Below are 21,497 nucleotides of genomic sequence, written 5' to 3' on the forward strand. Positions count from 1 at the left end.
CATTAGTACATAATGTGATGAAGCCCAACCATGTTTATTTGCCCTAAACCTAAGTTACATAACTTTACGCTAAGTACATTTTGTGAAGATGCCCAACCATGTTTGCCCCAAACTGGACCTACATAACTGTACTTGCCTAAACCTTAACCCACGTATCTTGAACTTCCTGTGTAAAATGTAGCGTGTAAATGTGAAGTGCTTCTTTTTTTCTTCTTTTGATTTCAGTCATTACACATTATCTGCTGTTTGTCGCAGCATCAAGGGAACGTCTTCTGGCACTGCTCTTTGCCTGAATATAGCCTGACCAATGCCCAAGTTGACCGTTGTGACCAACATGTACAGTGAGGTGGAGGTGAAGCAAGCCCAAGCACCCAGCATAATGGGTAAGGAGAGGATGTGGGAGAATTAAGCGAAGAGATAGAAAGTGATAAAGAGGAAGAAGAGCACCCCTTGAGAGATCCCAGTAATGGTGACTCTTATCTGACTTTGAATCCTTGAAGTGGAGAAGCAGCCGCCACTCCGTGTCACACTTCTTATGTGTCTATACAGGTAGCTGACCGTGGAGAAGCTAGAAACTGTCATTATAAACAAACGTAACAGGGTATGCAGTGTAACGACAAAGATATAGACTTGGCTTGTGATGTACAGTCCACCCTTTTGATATCCAGTCCATGTACCGTTGATAAAAGTGAGTTCACTGGTTCGATATACTTGATGTGCAGTGTTAATGGCAATACAGAAAAAAATGAGTGTCCCATCGAAAAGCAAAGTCTTGTAAATGACAGACTTGATGTTCCTCTTTACCCATTTCAGAAGAGCTCGCTGTGCAGGAACAATCTGGACGAAGTAGTAGAAGTTCAGCCAAACAGAACACGTCAGGCTATTATACACGTAGTACTACACAATCGCCCACAACACAATAAACATTGCAAAGCTATTCCTTTCCCTCAACCACAAATACATTGAAGCCAGAGAGACACAATAGATAACTGAGCACCAGACAAGTAATCCCAGTAGCATCTTTAAAGGCTGCTTGAGTCTGTGAGTGTTGCACGGCGAGATCAAGCAATGTGTATAGAAGATATTCGCAGTGAGGTTGAGGAAAATGAGAGGACCGTTGATTAATATGAAAGCCTGCTCACCGAGATCAGTGCATTGATGTTCCATTGGTGGTTTAGAAAAGCCAAAATATCAAAATGAAGTTGTGCCTCTGGGTGTCTGTTCAGGTCTCATGAGCCTTACACTGTGTGAGACCTTATAGGAAACTGGGAAGCCAACGTAAATGGACCAGAACGGTCACATTATGTAAACAACTACACCCACAAAGGAAGGAATATGTTAGCATATGTTTCTGAGAAGCACCTTGACAACGTACAGTATGTAAAATACAACATGTTAGTCATTTGTTTTTGTTGCTGCTTTGAGGGTTGTTAAAGTTAACACATGATGACAGTGTGTGGTCCTTTGATATCCTTGATAATGTAGCTTTCATAGAAGGCACAGTTTAACATTTTTGGAAACGTGCCTCTTGGCTTTCTTGCCAAGAGTTGATGAGAACATCAATAAGACTCCCATGTCCTGTTGTTAGGTAGGGAACTAGAGCCATTAGCACAGTTTGCTAATATATTAGCATATATACAGTGCAGTATAATGGTCAGAGTATTTGTTCTTTTTCAATTACTTCTTTACAAATAACATTTTACACATCTGCAGAGTACGTCAGTGCAGTGACTCTACTTTTTCCTTAGCAACATCAACCCAAAGCTAACCCAATGCCAAATGTTGGCACTGAATATACAAGCTACAGGTACGTTATATTTGCACATTATTATGCAGCAGATATGATAAAACTTGTGTTTCAACAGCACTGTGTTAATGTGTGGTTAGGCTTAGGCACAAAAACTACTTGGTCATGGTTAGGAAAATATCATGTTTTTACTTTTTGCTGGTATTGGGCACAATCCCTACTGGCTGGAAAAACAGCAACGGGTCACTAAAATCTGCCCATGTATGGAGTGGTGTTGTTGTTTGTTGGTCTCAAACAGGGGTCTGCAGCTTGGCAGGTGTCTCGCATAGGTAAATGCCTCCCACAGTTGCCTCCACCTATGTATGACAAAGTCAGCTATGTCACTGTAGAAAGGCTGATACATATGAAACGTGCATACAGACATATTCCGTACGATTCCAACATTTTCTTCTGGTGACTGGGCTGGGCTCTCGGTGGTCACTGTGTCCGGTGGTTGTCCAAATAAGGTTCCAACACATGACACTACAGAAGCCCTAAGACACATTTTCTTACTTGAGTTCCCTCTGTTGTTTGTCGCTTAAACATATGTTTTTAAAAAAAATATATATATATAAAAGCTTTTGTTTTTAGTCTTGCCAAAATCATCAGAGGTTTTGTTTTTCATCTGTGAAAACAGGTGAGGAAAAAGTTTTGAAGATTTTTGTGTGTGTGTGTGTGTGTGTGTGTGTGTGTGTTAGTTGTTGTAATACTCATTTTGGCCAGAAGAGGCTGCAGTGCACCACTACCCCATGTTCTTTCTAGGGCTGAAAGGGGTTTTGTTCGAAATCAGGTTTATTTCTCAATGCCCTCTAAACACAACGTACATATTAAATTATGTGTTAGCAAGTTACGGAACCAAACTCTCATGTCTTTCTAATTGTTTTTCACCTGCAAAGTCTTTTTAAATCTATTTTCAAAGATATAAAAAAAATTACTTTAAAAAATGATTAGAAAGATTATCCTGGCATTTTTTTTTACCTATTCCTATTTTTTACCTATTCCCAGACTGAGGAATGGATCACCAGAATTTCTTTCATTTTTCCAATTGTTATTTTTCTGTTTGTGGAAGGACTAAACAAACACAGTACTGTATAATGTGTTAAGAAGTGCTGGTAAGTGAAGTTTTGCACCGTGGCAAGAGCTAGGCTACCTGTTTCCCCCCATTGCCAGTCTTCATGCTAAGCTAAGTTAATTGGGAAACAAACAATTTCAGCCATTTACACCTTTGCTTTTCCTACTGTGACATATCAAAATGTCCTTGATGAAAAAGATCAACAGTGTGTTTACAGCTTGTTGTGTTGCCCCCCAGGTGGATAAAAATGTATTGGCAGGCAGCATACAGTCACACTGGGGTGAACCTCCTGTTTCCCAGGAGTAACCACAGCCGGGCAGCAACACACAGGGTATAACGTTTCTGTGATGTTTCTAAAAAGACATCACTGTCTGTGTTTGGAGCCAGAAAATCCAAATTGGGGAGAAGAAAAATCCAGATCTCTGCACTGTCATAGCTCATAACAGAAATTCTGCATAATGTATTTCACAGTATATGTTTACAGTATTGCAGTATTTTCAAGAAGACATCATATAGTACATATATTTACAAATATTTTCCTTTTTGGTAACTTTTCCAGGGTAGCTGGGGCCTAGCTCTTATCCCAGCATGCATTGGGTCATTAGAGTACCCAAATATAGTGGTGAGCCATATGATGCTTAGCCAGTGACTATACATCACTCCACAGGAAACCAGCTTCAGTGGACCAGTTGACATGTAAAATGACTTTATCCACTAAGGAGGGAAAATCCACATAGAATATTTTTTGCGCAAATCAGGGGTGACTTTTTACATCTCTTGTATTCGGGACAGAATGACTCTGTATTAGCAATTAGCTCTGACACTTTGGACTCAACAGAAAGCCCCGGAGTGCTGTGCAGAAGAAACACAAAACACAAAAGGGATTAAAATTTCATGTCAGGCTTTCAGAGAAATACCACCTCTGGTCTAACATAGATGAAATGTGGATTGACAGTTTTTGTCAGAAATGGGATAAAATAAAATAAGAATTCAAATCATTCATTTCCACCTGTATGGGGGCCATGTGTTATATGGTAACAGCTATGGAGGCATTAGCTATCCCTGCATTTAATGTCAAAGTGACAATGTAAATCTAAACTCAAGATCCCCTTATTAGCTTATCCTGTAGCTTTAAACTGCATGGTCTTCATCACTGTTCTTCCTTCAGATACAATTGAAGGCTCTGGAAAAAGATAAAACAGTGGCCATTTGTTGTTGTATTTTTCATTGTGGGTGGCACGGTGGGGCAGTGATTAGCATTGTAACCTCACGGCAAGAGGGTCCCATCCTTGGGATGGGGGAGCCCTTCTGTGTGGAGTTTGGATGTTCTCCCCGTGTCAGCGTGGGTTTTCTGTGGGTACTCCGGCTTCCTCCCACAGTCCAATGACATACAGCTTAATTGGTGACTCTAAATTGGCTGTAGGTGTGAATGTGAGTGTGAATGGTTGTCTGTCTCTATGTGTCAGCCCTGTGATAGTCTGGTGACCTGTCAGCTGGGATAGGCTCCAGCCCCCCCCCATGAGCCCTAACAGGATAAGCGGTTACGGAAAATGAATGAATGAATGAATGAATGGATAAACTCTTTTATTGAGCACATTTGTCCTAGTTATCAAACATTTGTATCATAATAATATTAAGTAGGAGTGCGGGTATGGCAATATTGTTGCCAAGCACTGATATATTTTTTTAATTGTATATATTATTAATATTGCAAACACAAATTAGGCTTTTGGTTACCTACTAAAATAAAATCCACCAGCCCATTAGATACATTTTGCTACAATAAAAATGACTGAAGTGAGATGAACAGTCTCAAAACTTTATCTTATTAGATAAAACAAATGTTGACAAAGTTGCCCTTTGGGAACATAATGAACAGTTGGGAAAAAAAAGGTAATAAATTGCAATAAATGTTATCATAATACTCCACATGACGTGTTTGAAATCGCAGTGTTGTCTTCTGAAGTATCATAATATCATATCATGGGGCTCTTGGTGATTTCCACCCCTAATAAAAAGTACATTTTAATTGTTTGTAGTGTTTTGTGTCACTTTTGCAACTAAAACATGATGAAAATTTGCAATACTTCCACAACAAATACATGCAAAAACTTTGTTTTAACAATTTAAACTATATACATTTAAACTCAAATAGTTAAATGATGCAAATTGTGTTAGCTACAATATTTAAAAAAAAACTTAAATCACAAGAGAGACGCAGAAAAACTGCTGTGCAAAGGTTTTTATTTAAATAAGCACGTCTGACTAAAACGCCAGAATCAACAGATCATCTATAAACACAAGGAAAGAAAAAAAAACAGTCACATAAAAATAATACTCCATGTCAGAAATAGCAAACTAATTATGATACATCTTTACATTCTTTACAAACACTCACTGACAGCTATGATCCTTCTGGTATACAGTTAATTACACCTCACACACATGTAAACACACACCTCACAGACACCAATACTTAAGACACATAATCACTCTCTCTCTCTCTCTCTCTCTCTCTCTCTCTCTGACTCACACACACATGCACACACACACTTAAAGCCACGTCCCTCCTCAGTCTGTCAGTGTGTATATGAGATGTCCATTTTGCTACATGTCAAGGACTCGGACACAGAGGGAATAAATAAACGCCGGCATAAGAATTCAAAGTCGTTCCTCAGTTTCTATTGGCGCTAAACTTTGTCCATCTTTCAGTGGTTTGTTGTCTTGTTCCATCAATACTTTATATTCAGACTGTCATCTAAGAAGAATTATTTTCAAATCACAGCAGTGGCACCCACATATTCATATTCCAGCACCTAAAGGACCATATCAGTGTTTTTGCACGTTCTAACCTATTTGCTACACATAACATACACTTTACATTGCTAGTGTTTTTTTATGTAACCTAAATATGTTTTCAATAATTCACATTCCTGACTGTGATCACGGTGAACATCATATCTGCTTTCATTTATCATTTTGCATTAATGCAGTGCAGATTCTGCAAGCAAATTCGTACTGCATTACCAGGCAACAACAGGGCGGATAGGATCGTTCACCGTCGTGGATCAGCTACCTCAAGCACGTTTCAAGCATCTGCAAATTGTTTTTCGTCGTACAGTGAAGTAAATGAGAATCAGCGGCTGCCTGCGAGGCAGGGAAAAACACATTAAACAGTCTTTAGCGACGCAGCAGCGATGTGTGTGAGCTGAAGTAAATGAGCTAGAACATGCAAAAACGGTGAAATGGACGTGCAATGACACTCTCAGGAAACATTTTACTTGCAAAAAATGTGCTCTTATATAATATGGACACACACACACACACACACACACACTCACACACACACGCACATGCACACACACACCTGCATTTTCATAGCTAGTGTGCAACCCTAAATGCAGATGAAATGGGCTTTCCGAAACAGTGCCGCTCACACATTTAACATTGTCACTATGACAGAAAACGTCAAGTTTCTGTGTTTGTGTGTGTGTGTGTGTGTGTTTGTGTGTTCAAGGTGGGGCAGTTAGAAGTAGTCTCGTCTTCGTGAATCGTCACTAATGAAGGAGGGGTTCCACTGGGCTGGGTAGATGCACGAGTGGCGAGAGCCCGGCAGGCCTGTGAAAGGGTACAGGCCGTTTCTCTCCAGGTCTGAGTTACGCAACGCAGGCTGAGGGAAAGGGAACAGAAGGAGAAAAAGAAATGATGGTTTCTTCTTGTCTAGGACAGTGATTTATCAGTTGTATCCAAACACATAAAACAAAGCCTTCAAGGTCACTGGTATTTTTCAGCCTGGACCATATTCACCCATGTTTTTGTGTCTAAGTGACTGATGGGAACAACAGCTTTTGGTCCAGTACTGAGTGATGCTGCAGCAGTGAAACAGGCTGCGATGTAACCATTCAGGTCATGTTCACACCATCAGTTTACGTCTACTAAATGTAATAGTTTTTGCCACTGACAGGCTCAGGTTGTTAATCGAAGTGTCTAACAACGTATGGAAAGGATCCCTACAGAGGCATCCCTTTCTGTTAAAGAGTAAGATCATCTTTGTTTAATCAGAAACAGCCCAAACATCATTATCACCAAACCTCCATTTACACTAAATTTATTATCGTACAACACACCTCATTCACAGTCAAGAGAAACAAAATAAAACTCACAAAAACCATCTTAGTTCATCTTCCACTGTTCCAACACAGACAACACATTTCCAACGCAGCATTCACAGGCAACACATTTTCCCCACAAATACAACATGCTAATGTTTTTAGCACAAGCCTACGGCATTTTACATTGTATAAATTAGCCTAGGGGCTAGCGGACTTTTCCTGTACTCAAATGAAGCCAGGGGCAACAGCAACATTTAACAAAGGTTACGTTACAAAATTCAGCTCCATTGCAACTCACAAGGTTCACCGACAAAACAACTGTCTCATACTGAAAATATTTTCCAAATAACTATAACATGCTAACGTTATTAGCACAAGCCTATGGCATTTTACATTGTATAAATTAGCCTAGCAACAAGCAGAGATTTCCTCTGCTCATATGAAGCCAGGATAAATCTCAATGTATAAATCCCTTATCATTGAAATTAAAGCAAATAAAACCAAAAATAGACAAGAGGTCTGCAACACCACCACATGTAGTTACATTTCTGTGGAGGTGCACAACAGGCTACAGCGTAGGGTAAGGCATCGATTTGATGCAGATGTATAAATTTTGAATAATAGTCTGAGCCTGTCAGTGGCAAAAACAAGCACTTCTAATGGGCGTAAAACTGATGGTGTGCAAATGCCCCATGTGGTTACACTGTAGCCTGTTTTTATGGCTGTAGGCTGCAGCGCTGTGCCTAAATAGTGGACCAGTTTCAAAAATTGTTGTCTCCATTACTCACTTAGACAAACACATGGGAAAATAGGGACCAGGATGAAAAATACTGAAGGTAACCTTTAAGAATGTGAGATAAAAGGAAAGTTGTATATTTGCTTACAGAGTAGTAAATGTCAGTCATCTGCAGCAAGTTCTTGGTGCTGCCGTTCTCCTGCATCTCAATGGTCTCTCTGCCCCACTCCGTGGATATGCGATTATTTTTGGGGAAGTCTGCGTATGGAGACATCTGCAGGTCCCCGCTTTTGAAGATGATCTTGTTGATGTCATTCTTGTCTTTTCTTGGAGAACAAACATTTAAAAACATTAAACCTTTTCCACATTTCACCAAAATTATTCACTTCACTAAACCATTGAAAGTGAGGGACTGTGTTTTTTTTAATTTTGCGTTAACTGCTTGTTTAAGTTACAAAATATTCTGCCAATAGATATTTATGCTACAATCTTGGATCACATGTTTTTTAAATCATATACAGTATAGCATTCTGGACAAGTAATAAAGACATGTCAGTGCAAGAGTTAACACGTTAAATTCCACTGTAAACCAAGACAAGTTTTCGTGTTGACAATAACAGCCGTCTTACTTGCAACAGGTGACAATGAGAGCAATAATGAGGATGAGGACCAGAGCGCCCCCTGCAGGTGACACCACGACTGCAATCAGCTTGTAAACTGCAATGTCAAATAACACCGTATTAATTGCTTGACTTTAAAAACATTTGTAAAGATCACAAAAGCAAATCTGTGACAAAAATATTGACTATGTTGTAAGAGATTTTTAGGGCCACTTACAATTTCCACAGTTAAATCCTCCGAATCCGAACATGCACCTGAAAAGTAGACAAAGAATCTGCAGTGAGATTGTGGACTGACATTCAGTGTAAGTAGATCAGTGCTGCCAGAAAAAAATAAAGTGGAACTTACGGGACGCAGGTGCCGTTTTCCAGCTTGTAGCCATCCCCACATTCTGAAACAAGACATTTTGTTAAAAAAATTAATACTACATGCTTTAGTATAAGGAGTTTCAAATCCAGTATTGTTTGGTGATGTGCCTTTTCTTTAATTTCGATAAATTTCGTGTGAAATTTCGACTTTTTCCTCAGTATTTTCTTTTTGTCAAGAAGGAAATGCTTGTTAGGCTGTCATTTTAATTAGGTTTATTCCACTTAAATCAGGTTAATATGTTTTATGTTTACTTTTTGTCGTTACTGTATTTAGCTCACCTAAGCAGGACAGGTCGTCCGGGTTGTGTTTGTAGTATCCTTGCAGACACTGGCAGTGAGCTGTGCCGCTGCTGTCCGTGCAGGTGGAGCGCTCTGTATCACACTGTGTCTTCTGGGCCACGCACAGACTTTCCACTGGAACACAGTGTGGACACAATTAGTCATCACTGAAGCAACACAGTAATCTGGTCATGACTTAGACAACATGAGTGGTCCAAGATGTCAGAAAACACCAAACCAGCTCCCTCGTTTCCTTCAATCCACTGTCAGGTTTCACCCCAGGGGACAGTTTTCATTTATTAATCTGTAGTTCTGGATCACAACTATCCTACATAAAACTGCTCCTGTGTGTGTGAGGTCATTGTGATGTTATGCTTTATGTTACTGGATGCTTGTCTTTTGCTGTTGCTGTTGGATTCCCTAAAGTGCAGGGGTTGTGAAATACAGCAGCTGGATGTTGAAGTTTGTAAGTGATGCAATGATATAACTGTGGGAACTACTTATGGCTAAACTCTGCCCTCTAGTGGCTGCAAACACATTCACAGCTACTTTTAGTACTCTGACCTTGATTACATTTATACAAAAGCATATTGCATTCACTTGAGAAAAAAAATACAGTTACAGCCTCGGCCAAGTTGCAATTACAGTCCAGACTCATATGTAGCCATGACAGTTGATAATGCTTTAAGTATTAATGACGCTCCATGTTTAAAGAAGCTACATATTCGAAAACATGGATGCTTCACACATCTTCAACCCGACAGCACAGAAGATCTATACAATCAACACAGTTTCAAGATGGACACCCAAGATTAGAGTCACCAATTCAATATCTAAACCAAATGTCGCCCCTTCTGTTCCTGAGATACGACGCCGAGTAACGGCCAGAAAACTGTTTTTTGTATAACATTATGATGTCACAGTGAAGCTGACCTTTGACCTTTTTGGATATAAAATGCCATCTCTTTATCATTTTATTCTCTTAGACATTTGTGTGAACTTTTATCATAATTAGTTCACGAATTCATGAGTTATTGCCAAAATGTTTTGCAAGGTCACAGTGACCTTGATCTTTGACCAAGTCCAAGTGGATGTTTGTGCCAAATTTCAAGAAATTCCCTAAAAGTGTTAATGAGATATCATGTTCACGAGATTGAGATGAACTTACAACAAAAAACATTGTTTCCAGCCATGGTTGTTGCTGGCACAGAGGCAGAGAAAATATTTGCCTGTTGTTTTTTTTTTGAGTTACTGAGATTATTATCTCCTTTATTCAGGAAAAACAAGCAGATTTTTTTTCCTCAAGTGAATGCAGTACGCTTCTTTACATTTTAAACAGGTCAGTTAATTTTTTTTTAACATTTTGCTTAAAGTGAGGAAAAAATAAACCCTGATGAAATTCAATACAGTTACTAGCTGTTATATTTACCGTGATAAGAGAGCTGGTGGTGCAGCACCATCCGGCAGTGAGTCATAGAGGAGCTGCAGTTGCTCAGAGACATCTGGATGTTGTTGTAGACCTCATCACTCGTCACATCAGTAGAAATGGAAAACATGTTGACAGCTAAGATATGAATTCCGTCCTCTTCCCTGTGGAGAAGACATCAGATGTCAACACAGAGGTGTACACTGACAAAATGTTAATGTCACATCATTTAGTAAAAGAAAAAAAAAAATCTTTTTCATTCCTTAGTTTAGATTCATTCAAATTAAGGCCTGTGGAATGTGAAGGCTGTTGGCCAAGGGTGATGGCGAGAACTTACTTCTTACTCAGCGTTGAGCGGCTGTAACCTCGGAGGACTGACAGGGAAACGTTGAGCTGAGGTGAAGACAGGAAGAGAGTGTGTAGCAGATATAATAAACACAATAGACACATTTCCTCAGATATGACAATGATGCAGTGACGCGGACCGCTTCTCACCAGCTGAATGATCTCTCTCTGGATCTCATGCATGGTGGCGCTCTTGAAGATAACCGGGTCATGTTGCTGTCTGTTAACACTGAAAGTTCCCAGAAAAGCCTTTGCTATGGAGGGGAAAAAATACAGTAGATGAATTCATAAATACTTTATATGCATGTTTTCATCCTCTGTGATTAAATTTTTGTTTTGCTGTTATGTATTAAAGGGGCTTTACCTCTGGTGCAGGTGCGTCCGTCTTCCAGATCGAAGCCGAGTGGACATTCACAGCTGAAGGAACCTCGCGTGTTTACACACCTGGACCCGACAGGGCAGGGGTCACTGTCACACTCATCCACATCTGGACACACAAGTACATGCAGGAAATACATTATGATTTCTAAAAGGGCCTGAATGCTCAATTGTAACACATGCAAATTTATTTTTTTTTAAATCATATTCTGGAGATTTCATGCTTTGGTACATTGAAACACAGAAGTTAAAAGTAGCATGCATGCTGACAATGCTGTCAAACTGTCAGGATGAAGAGAAGCTCACCCTGGCTGCAGTTCGGTCCTGTCCATGCCTGCTGACAGCGGCAGGTGTATTCATGCCCTTTATAGCTCACACACATCCCTCCGTTCATACAAGGGTTTGACACACAAGGGTTTCCTGGAGTTCAGAGAGGAGAGCAGACGTTTTAACATAAAACAAAGGAAACTCAACCATTAAAAGCATTAAAAACTGTGTAATTATTTGGGACACATGATGCTTTCACACTGACATTAATTGTGTCTCATTAGCCTCATAATGTGAATTTTTCATAATGCACATTTTTACACCTGGCTGAATTTTAGTATAATTATAGGTGTCATGCTGTGACAACTGCAAACCCAGGATTGTCACTTAAATTGAGGGGGCGGGTGTATACCACTTACTTGGTGGTGGTGGTGCTTTGGTGGGTGCTGTCGTCCCCACCAGCTCTGTGGTTCCCCTGTCTGTCTGTTTCCTGGTGGTCTGCACAGCCTCTGTACTCTTGGTTGGGGTGCTGTGGGTGACGGTGGTGGTGATGCGCCGGCGATGGGCTGTGGTGATTCCTGAAGTGCGTGTGCTTGTTTCTATCGGCATGGTGGTGGCTTTTGTGGGAATAACCATCCCAGTTGAGGGCCCCTGGGTTTGGCTGGGGGACACATGGAGAGTTGGGTGCGCTGCTGAGGTCAGCAGGGCCAGGGTGGAGGCTGTGGTGGAGGGCGTAGTGTACGGGATGGTGGCCTCGGTAGGTGGCTCTGGAGTAGAGCTGGTGGCCGTGCTACTGAACCTGGGGAATGAGGTTGCAGGTGGAGAAGGGGTGATGGTGTGGGTGGTGGTGGTGGTGGTGGGGGTGGAGGCAGTGGCTTTGAAGGTGTCTTCCTCTGTTATGTGTGATCTGTTAACGAGAAAATCAATCAATCAAATCTCTTAGAGACTGAAGAATGGAAAAGAGCATAAGAAAATCTTTACAATATCAGGACTGACATAACTGTAGAGAAAGCCACAGTGTCAGCAGGGGGCGCTAGAGCCAGTGATATAAGCTTTTCAATCCCTCAGAAACCTGTTGCATTCCTTTATAATAACATTATAATAATCATTTTATTTGTTTTAGCAACTTTATAAAAATAAGAACTAAACAATTTTTACAAAGTACGTTTTTTTTTTTTTTTCAGAACATTATGATGTCAAAAAATGTGTTTTGTAAGGTCACAGTGACTTTGACCTTTGACCACCCAATTCTAATCAGTTCATCCTGGAGTCCAGGTGGACATTTGTGCCTAATTTGAAGAAATTCTCCTCAGGCGTTTTTGATATTCACATTGACAACAATGGGATGGATGGACAGACAACTAGGGTGGAAATCACCAGAGGATCCACAATATGATATTATCATGATGATACTTGAGCCACGATACAATGATTTTAAATATCTTCAGTCTGTTCATCTCACTTCAGCCATTTTTATCACAGCAAAATGTATCTAGTGAACTGAAAAAGCTACTGATTATATTATTCTAGTGGGCTACCTAAAGTTTAATTTGTATTTGTCGTAATAATTTATATAATAAAAAAATCTATACTTGGCGCTGTGTGACGATACGATATTGCCACACAAAAATATCACGATATTGTGCTGTATCGATTTTTCCCCCACCCCAATGGACAACACTAAAAACATAATGTTAGTAGTAATATAAGGTAATATATATGGGACACAGATACAACTAATGAACACCAACAAAGAGATACAATTAAGAACAGATCAATAAGTTTATGTACCAATGTGTGCTGCAGTTTTTCTGTCAAAATAATGTTTTCTAATAAATAATATTTCTAAATTATAACAACAACAATCATAATAACACATTTTATATAGCAATAATTAGAAATCCTACCATGTACTGCTGTGCTTGTGCAACAACCAAATGCCTTTCCTTGAAAGGTTATTCTGTTACTTATCTAATAGTAATAACAACGTACCTTTCTGTCACAGTGACAGGTGTGGTGGTGAGGAAGTCCTCAGTAACCAGCACTGGAGTGTCTGTTAGAGAGTTATCCACCCCTGATGTACTACTGCTGACTGTAGGGGACGCTGTGGTCAGACCCAAGCTGACGCTTTGGTCCCTGGTCTGGGATGAAACCCCCTCAGTGCCCTCTTGAGTGCTTGAGTGGTGGGATCTGGTGGAGACAGACTCAGTGGAGGTGCCAACACTAGAGCCCGACCCCTGCTCCGTCCCTGAGATGTTTGTAAGGCCCTCTGTCGGTGAAGTGACAGGAGGCGTGAAAGAAACAGACACTTCAGATTGGTCAGTGCTGGGCTCCGTCACTCTGAGGGGTGGTGTCGAGTCAGAGGTTTCCTCTGATGTGGAGGTGTATTGATGATGAGTGGCGTTAGGTTGTCCGGTTAAACTCTGCGTTCCTCTGGGCCCCCCTGTGCTCCCGGTCTCTTGGGGTATCCCTTTGTAGGAGTGGGTCATGTGCTGGTCTGTTGTGTCCCCGCTGTCAGTCCTGGTGGACGGGGCACTGTGGGTGTAGTCCTCAGTCTCTGTAGCCCTAGATGACGTACCCCAGGTGGAGGGGGGCTGATGGGAGCTGGAGTCCTCTGTGAAGGCAGAGGAGGTGCTGTTGTTGGAAGACGAGGTGACAGACAGCAGAGTCCTCTCCCCAGCTTTGGTGATGGTGATGGAAGTGTAGGTGCTGTCGGTGTGGACGGCTGTGTGGGACGTCAGGGCTGAGGTGTCTCCTAGTCGGAGGCTGGTGTCTGGACTGTCCTGGGGGAGTCTGGCCTCCTCTGTCAACATCCAGGAGCTAGCCTCCCTGGACACAGCAGGGGAAGCGCCTGGCGCCTGGTCTGTGTTAGTTAAGTCCTTCCAGTCTGTGCTGCTGCTGCTGACACTGTTGCTGCTGCTGCTGCTGACACTGCTGCTGCTGACACTGTTGCTGCTGACACTGTTGCTGTTGCTGCTGCTGCTGCTACTGACGCTGCTGCTGCTGACACTGCTGCTGCCGGTGCTGCTGCCGCTGCTACTGCCGCTGCTGCTGCTACTACTACTGGCGCTGCTGCCGGTGCTGCTGCTGCTGCTACTGACGCTGCCACTGCTGCTGCCGGTGCTGCTGCTGCTGGTGCTGCTGCTACTGACGCTGCCGCTGCTGGTGCTGCTGCTGCTGCTGCTACTGACGCTGCCGCTGCTGGTGCTGCTGCTGCTACTGACGCTGCTGCTGCTGCTGGCCTCAGTAGTGGCTACAACAAGGGTGGAGGTGAGTGGCTCAGTAGACAGACGTGTGGTCTCTAGTGACCTGCTGCTTGTTTCTGTGAAGGTTTGTGTCTGCTCAGTGTCTGTGGAAAAAGACAAAAAGACATAACATTATAAAGTTTGTACAATTACACACTTCAGATCAGACACTGAAAACTGAAAGGAATGGAAAAAAGAGGGTTTTTTGGTTCAACAAATGCTTTATTTTAATCGAAACTTTTTTTTAATGGAAGTATGTGTAAAAAGTTTGACAGGCCGTCACGAAGGAAAGGAGACCCGAGATCCTCTGTCTGGTTGTACATTTTTTTCAGTACCGTACATAAGCAAATGTACCTTGAAACCATGTCCCTGCAACCCTAGTGCTAATCTAACTGAGTGCAGAGTCTACAGAAGTCGAGAATGACCATACTTGCAATTACTTTTTTAATGCTGTTATATTGAGATAACAAAGTTTGTTTTCTCATGATAATGGTTGATTTATGCTGATTCCCAAGAAAACAAAAGGCTGATTTCTGGAGATAACAAAATAATTTATAGCAAGAAAAGGACTTTTGTTTTCATGAGATCATGGGATAGCTATGGAAACTTGTGGGAACTTGAGATAGGCATTTTTTTTTTGACACTTTATGGGTCAAACAATCAATCCATCAATTGTAAAACACGAAAATCGACAGATATTGTTAGTGGCTGGACATGAACTCCTTCAGCTTAATGACAGAAACAGATATCAGAGAGTTACTCAACTTATTCCCTAGGCTGACATTCATTCCTTCAGACAATACACCTTCAAAATAATAACCATGATCTGGCTGTCTCTGTACTGACAATACAAAGTGTACATATTTTAGTTCACTCCCAGCTGTGGCCACCAGAGGGCGCTCACCAGGCTGAGTCTGGCCTCTACAGACTGCAGAGAGGAGGAAGATGCTGTCAGAAGTTCTGTTGCTTGCTGCAGAGACAATGATTTTGGGTGGGGAACAATTGGCAGCCGGGCTCGTCTGCTCTAACAAAGGCTTGAGGTCCTAAATATGGTGGTGACTGTCTCCGTTGGGAATTGGCCACTTCCTTCCTAAAGCTGAGTGAGCACAAGGCACTGGCAGAACTCTGTCACCATGGATCTGGGCGTGTTTTCATGTTTAGTGTCTGTGGGGAGGTTTTTCTTTTTTAGACCAGCTCTGATTGTTGTCAAGAAATGAAAATTACCTAAATGTTATCGGAAGAGAAGTGTCAGAAAGGAATGTTGCTACAGAATGTTTTAAATAGATATTTTTTTTAGCAGTTTCCCTCTGACAGTTGACAGTTGGGACGGACAAAAAACATGCACGGAGAGAAAGTATGACAAGCAAACAAAGGTCACCAGCTGGAATCAACCCAGAGATGTTGCAGTTACATGATGTGTGTCTTAGAAAAATACGCCTCTGGGACACCACAAAATAGTTTTTAGAAACTTGTCTACTCAATGGCCACTGTCAAGCATAAATAAAGCTTTATTGTTAGTATCAAAACAGTGAATAATTTTTTATATAAACTAATAACTTAAAAGCTGTAAACACAACACTGACATATCAATTTCTGAACCAAAAAATTTAAGTTCTAGCACACACCAGGACACTTGGATAGACACTGTTTTATTGCCGTCAGGTGTACCTTTCAATAATCAGGTGGTGATTAGCGGAGAATCCGACCAGTTCACATTCTCCACTACAAATGTACTTCAAAACTTAAACAATAAATGGCAATAGCAACTTTGATTCTACTGTACAAAATTAGATATAAAGACTATGGGTAGCACGCTGATGCAGTGGTTAGCATTGTTGCCCCACAGCAAAGAGGCTCCTGGTTAGAACCAAGGGGTAGGGGGGCCCTTCCGTATGGAGTTTGTTTTCTCTGGGTACTCCGATTTCCTCCCACGGTCAGAAAACATGCAGGCTATGTTCATTGGTGACACTAAATTGCCCGTAGGTGTGAACGTAAGCATGAATGGTTGTCTGTCTCTATATGTCAGCCCTGTGATAGTCTGGCGACCTGTCCAGTGTGTACCCTGCCTCTCACCCAATGTCAGCTGGGATTTTCCAGTTACAGAAAATGAATGTTTTTTTTTTTTTAAGATAATGAGATACCATTGATGTCAGAGAACCAAAATGCTCATTTTTAAGTTCATATGACAAACATACATACACATCCAGCACACACAGTGTAACTTAAGCATTAATATGGGTGTACATAAGTCCAATAGTTACTCTCTTTTATCCCTAGGCTCCATTTTGTTCACTAACTATGTTTTACTGACGTTTGATGCAAGGAAGGTGGTGTAAAGTAGCTTTATTTTTTTTTTCTGAAAACAGCTGCTGTGAGAGCAGTGGGACTTCATTGGTTGCAGGCCGTAAAAACCAAAACAATAAGCTGAAAGACGCTAAAATGCACCACAGAGCTGAGGGGAGCTGCAAAGTTGGGTGATAATTATTATCATGATCCTTTGTTATATAAAAATATGAACGACTGCAGCTGTAAATTGCATAACTAATGAGCATCCAGTGGGCTTTATGGATGTCTTTTATTGAAAAGTATATATGAGAAACAAAAACTCACACACATGTCAGCCCAGTCTATGTGTGTGAGGTCTTTCTCTGACCTCGAGGTCTTTTCTCTGCCCATCACTGATGCTGTGCTGTCTGACAGCCTGTTATCTGGCCAGTCTCCAGCAGCCCAGGACTAGAACAACAGCACTTTGAGGATGAGCGTCGGTGCTGGACAGCATCCTGACAGCCAACACGCAGCCACCAGCAGCCACCATCCAAAACCAATGGAGGGGAGAGTTCAACTACAGAACAGTCCGTCCACTGGGAGTCTGTGAGCAGAACTGGGCCACTGGACTCTGTTTTTGTAACTCACTTCCTCTGCATGTGTCTCTCTCATTATTTCATTTTCTCTCTCTGGATCCAGTCCGGGCAACAAAACTCAGACTGGAACGTGGTGCTGGCAACAAGTGAGGAACACTCCCAGATTCTGCGCTGTTTATCTCTCAACTCTCAACTGTTAACACGGCTGTCAGTGTCGTCTTTTCACATCTGTTATACACCAGAAGCTCTGTGGCTTGCATGTTAATTTAGGCAAATGCAGCAATAGGGCGACATATTAATGAGGATGGATGGTGGTATGAGGTAGCAGTTTGGTCATTATATTGGTTGATATTTTGTTGGCAACAGATCAAACAGGTCATTTGTTGCTTGCTGTGGACTTTTGCTAAATTCAGCGACCAAATTTAATACTGTGTCATGACAGTCACTTAAAGACCTGGCGCGGGATGTGAAAAGGTGAATTTGGTGAAATCAGGGTGACAAAGTGAATCATTTTTGCTTGGTCATTCTTTAGCACATCCGGGCAGAGCATTTGACCCTCACATTGTTTTCTGTGAATGGTACTGGGCAGCTCCCAGTCTGAACACATCAACTGGAACCAAGCAAAACTCTCAGTGGACTAACAAATCTTCATGTACAGCTAAAGTTATCACTGGCATTGCTATAAAACTTGTTAGAAGTAAAGACTGTGCCCAGATCTCAGTATAATAACCAGTTTTGTATACATGTCTCAGTAGTATCGCTGTATATTTGGGTTTCACTTTGGTTTTAAAGGCAGAATCCAGTGACACAATATGTCATAATCTCCCTAGAGGATATAAATTATTTATAGTATCAAGAAAGCTGTTAGTTTTCCTTACAAAACAGGTCCCAGCCATTACATGATGTTTTATGGAACCTTTTTAGTATCATGCTTGCCAATGGTTCCATAATGCATCCTGATATTCTTAAATAATTTTATGAAAATTCTTCATTCGTACCCTCAGAGCTTAGATCTCTCTTTCTACCCTCTACCTGGGGTTTAGGCTCAAAAGTATTTTTGCAGTACTGTAGGGCTGCCCCCTGAGAGTCGAAGATTCGTATCATCAGTCTGAGACCCTACAACTCAACTGAGATTCCATCTAGTCGAGCAGTCAGGTTATTTTTGTTTGTTTGTTTTTTGATCAGTCAGTGTGCAGGAGGCTTCTGTGGATATTTTGGTCCCCAGATTTAGCTGCAGACTGAGCACTTCTTGCTTTCACACTCAAAGGGACATGAGCGTGTGATGGAGGCAGCTGACCAATAGAGAAGAACCTTTGCCCGGGCCCACTCCGAGATAGTGTTATCTTCTGCCTTCTGTGCAGAGGTGTTGAACTTATGGCTCGCTGCAACATAACACGATACAGTCTCTGGCTTTTGTTAAATATCTGGTGTTGGCAAAAAAAAAAGCTGTTGCACACCTGTCATTAGCATAGTTAGGATGCATTATATTGGAGGGCTAACATCACTGTCACAATATCACAATATTTTTGATCCAATGAGCTCATAAGTGTCTAAGTCTACTGTCCTACATGCTGCATGTTACAAGGTGCTCTCATCAACCCTTGTATGAGCTGGTAAGGAAATGTCAAGAGTTTTTTGTGGCAACAGCAACACCTCAGCTCAAGTTCTAACAGGAAACTACCAAATATCTAAAAAGGGGTGACAGTGCAGATTTGATACTTAGATCATGATAAGACAAAGTGACACATTAATGAGAGTGTCTCTGGTTGTTCGCTGCTTTCATCAAACTAAGTGAATGGATCTAGCTTAATTGAATAGTGAACTGCAACTAAGGGCCATGTTAACATGTAAAAGGTCCAGCATGTAGGATTTTTGTAGCATATAGCAGTGAGGTTGCAAAACTTAGACTTCTCCCGTGTGCCATGTGTGGAAGAACTACGATGGTGATGCAAAAATGCGAATGGTCCTATCTAGAGCCAGTATTTGGTTTGTCTGTTCTGGGCTACTGTAGAAACAACATGGAGGAACCCTTGGAAGTGGACCCACTTGATATTATGTAGATATAAACGGCTCATTCTAAGGTAACAAATACCAATTCTTGATTGTACACTAATGAATACATTATACACCATTTTTGCCGATAGATACACTTAAATCCTACACACTAAAGCTTTAAGTATAATTCCCATTCTGCTGACGGTCTTCGTTCATTGGAAAGATCAGTCAGTTTTAAGTGGTGGGGATACTTTTATCCTCCTGAGACCCTGTGTCCTCATATGTGGACCTCACATTTTGGCTTTACTTGACCTTAGACTTCATTCTACTTAACTTGGATCTGTTGTCCTCATTCATGCACACTTCTTGTGCCATCTAGTGGTAGTAAGAGCACAATACACTAATCCATAAACAAACAAGATGGCAGCCATTTCTGCCAAGTCAGTCTGCAGCTGATCCTAACACAAAAGTAGACAAGGTCCAAAACCTGATCACATTTTATGGTTGAAACTTGTTTATTTATGATTAATAATGTTTGTAGTTTGATATGGCAACAAATTTGACCAATTTTAGCAACAGCAACAAGCTAAGACACTGTTAATTAGAAAGTATTCGTTTGAGGACATTGTGACTTTATTACTGTTGACTATGTTTCCTTTTTTCATACTTATAGGTCCGATTGATCACAAATAGCTAGGTGAAATGTAAAATGCATACAAAACAAAAGTTCGCGTCTCAGGAGGATGTTTAAAAAAAATCAAAGTAAACTGTCTAACGGTGGGTTTATGCTCCTTAATATCAAAACTACAGATGGGAGCGCACACTACCATACCTAAGTAGAAACTATACAAGTCAGGGAATTGATTGCAACAGAAAATTGGTTTGAATTCAGCGACTGATCATTAAACTCATTTTCAAAGCAAAATTGCCAGATAATGTGCTGGTTCCAACCTCTCAAATGTAAATATTTTCAGTTTTTCTCAATCTCAAACAGCACTAAGGGATTTTGAACTGCTGGTTGGACAACAAAGCAGTGTGACTATGTCAACTTGGGCCTCAGGAACTTGTGATGAGCAATTTATAAACCGTGCAATGAATCCATCAATGGAGAAAATGCAAAATATAAATATTATACTTGTGCAATATTAACTAAAGGTGCAATGCACTTGTTCAATGACAGTGTCTATTTATTTTTGCATATCAGTTGAACTTATTTTTGCTTGCAATCTTTAGCAGAGAAGCACTTTTAAAAAAAAAATAAAAAATTCATAATTCAGGTTATTGCACAACAGGATGCATCAGGAAATCTGTGGATGTATGAAGTTGTAATTGAGATTATTGCTATTTTACAGAAAATATTGAGATATCTCCAACTGAATAAGCTTTGCTGATGTATCTCTATTGTATATTCGTACTAAAGCTTATTTTAATAAGATGAAAATGTAAAGTAGACACACAGAGCCTTCACTTTGCAGAGGAAAATATTCCCAAATGGCATTATAGGGACAAACTCAGCAAACTGAACTAACTTTTTTAACGTTACACTTGTCACCGCAGGCCTGACAGTGCTCTTACCAAGGTCTGCAGCAGCAGTGTGTGTGAGCAGGATGTTCCTCTGTGATGGTGATAAACTTTCGCTGGAGTATGAAGTTGAAGTTGCATTGTTTTCCAAGTTGCTGAGTTCATCTGAATGATAAAATCCTGCCGTTACCGGATCCGTGCTGTTGTTACTGGGGGTCCCTGCCCCGAGGGGCCCCGGTAGACCCAGCAAGAGGACCGACAGAGACACACCGAGGACGTGATTCAAAAACCACGTTTCCATGATTTCCAAGACCCCAAAACGGTCGCCGATAGTTTCCGTGAAGTCGAGTAGAGGCCGGGGAGTCTCCCGGGGACACCATGGGAGGAGCGCTGCGGCTATATGTGAAGTTTCATAAGAATGAAATAAATCCTGTAGCAGGTCCGGAGGAGATCCGCTGCTCGGGCGGCGGGGAACGGAAGATAAC

At 41.2% G+C, this 21,497-nt stretch overlaps 1 protein-coding gene across 1 annotated transcript; it reads right to left on the reverse strand.

Moving 5' to 3' along the window:
* Positions 1 to 5,085: 5,085 nt before the first annotated feature.
* Positions 5,086 to 21,475, reverse strand: heg1 (heart development protein with EGF-like domains 1). Its single transcript, XM_050048799.1, has 14 exons — positions 21,067 to 21,475; positions 13,383 to 14,739; positions 11,810 to 12,297; positions 11,430 to 11,543; positions 11,110 to 11,232; positions 10,896 to 10,999; positions 10,738 to 10,793; positions 10,404 to 10,564; positions 8,975 to 9,109; positions 8,676 to 8,718; positions 8,544 to 8,581; positions 8,336 to 8,423; positions 7,855 to 8,032; positions 5,086 to 6,528 (listed from the first exon to the last, which is right to left on the reverse strand). Exons 1-14 carry the CDS (start codon positions 21,311 to 21,313, stop codon positions 6,385 to 6,387), a joined length of 3,276 nt encoding a protein of 1,091 aa, XP_049904756.1. The 5' UTR covers positions 21,314 to 21,475; the 3' UTR covers positions 5,086 to 6,384.
* Between the last annotated feature and the right edge of the window lie 22 nt (positions 21,476 to 21,497).

This window comes from Epinephelus moara, chromosome 7 (genome assembly GCF_006386435.1).
Source record: "Epinephelus moara isolate mb chromosome 7, YSFRI_EMoa_1.0, whole genome shotgun sequence".
Classification (NCBI taxonomy): Eukaryota; Metazoa; Chordata; class Actinopteri; order Perciformes; family Serranidae; genus Epinephelus; species Epinephelus moara.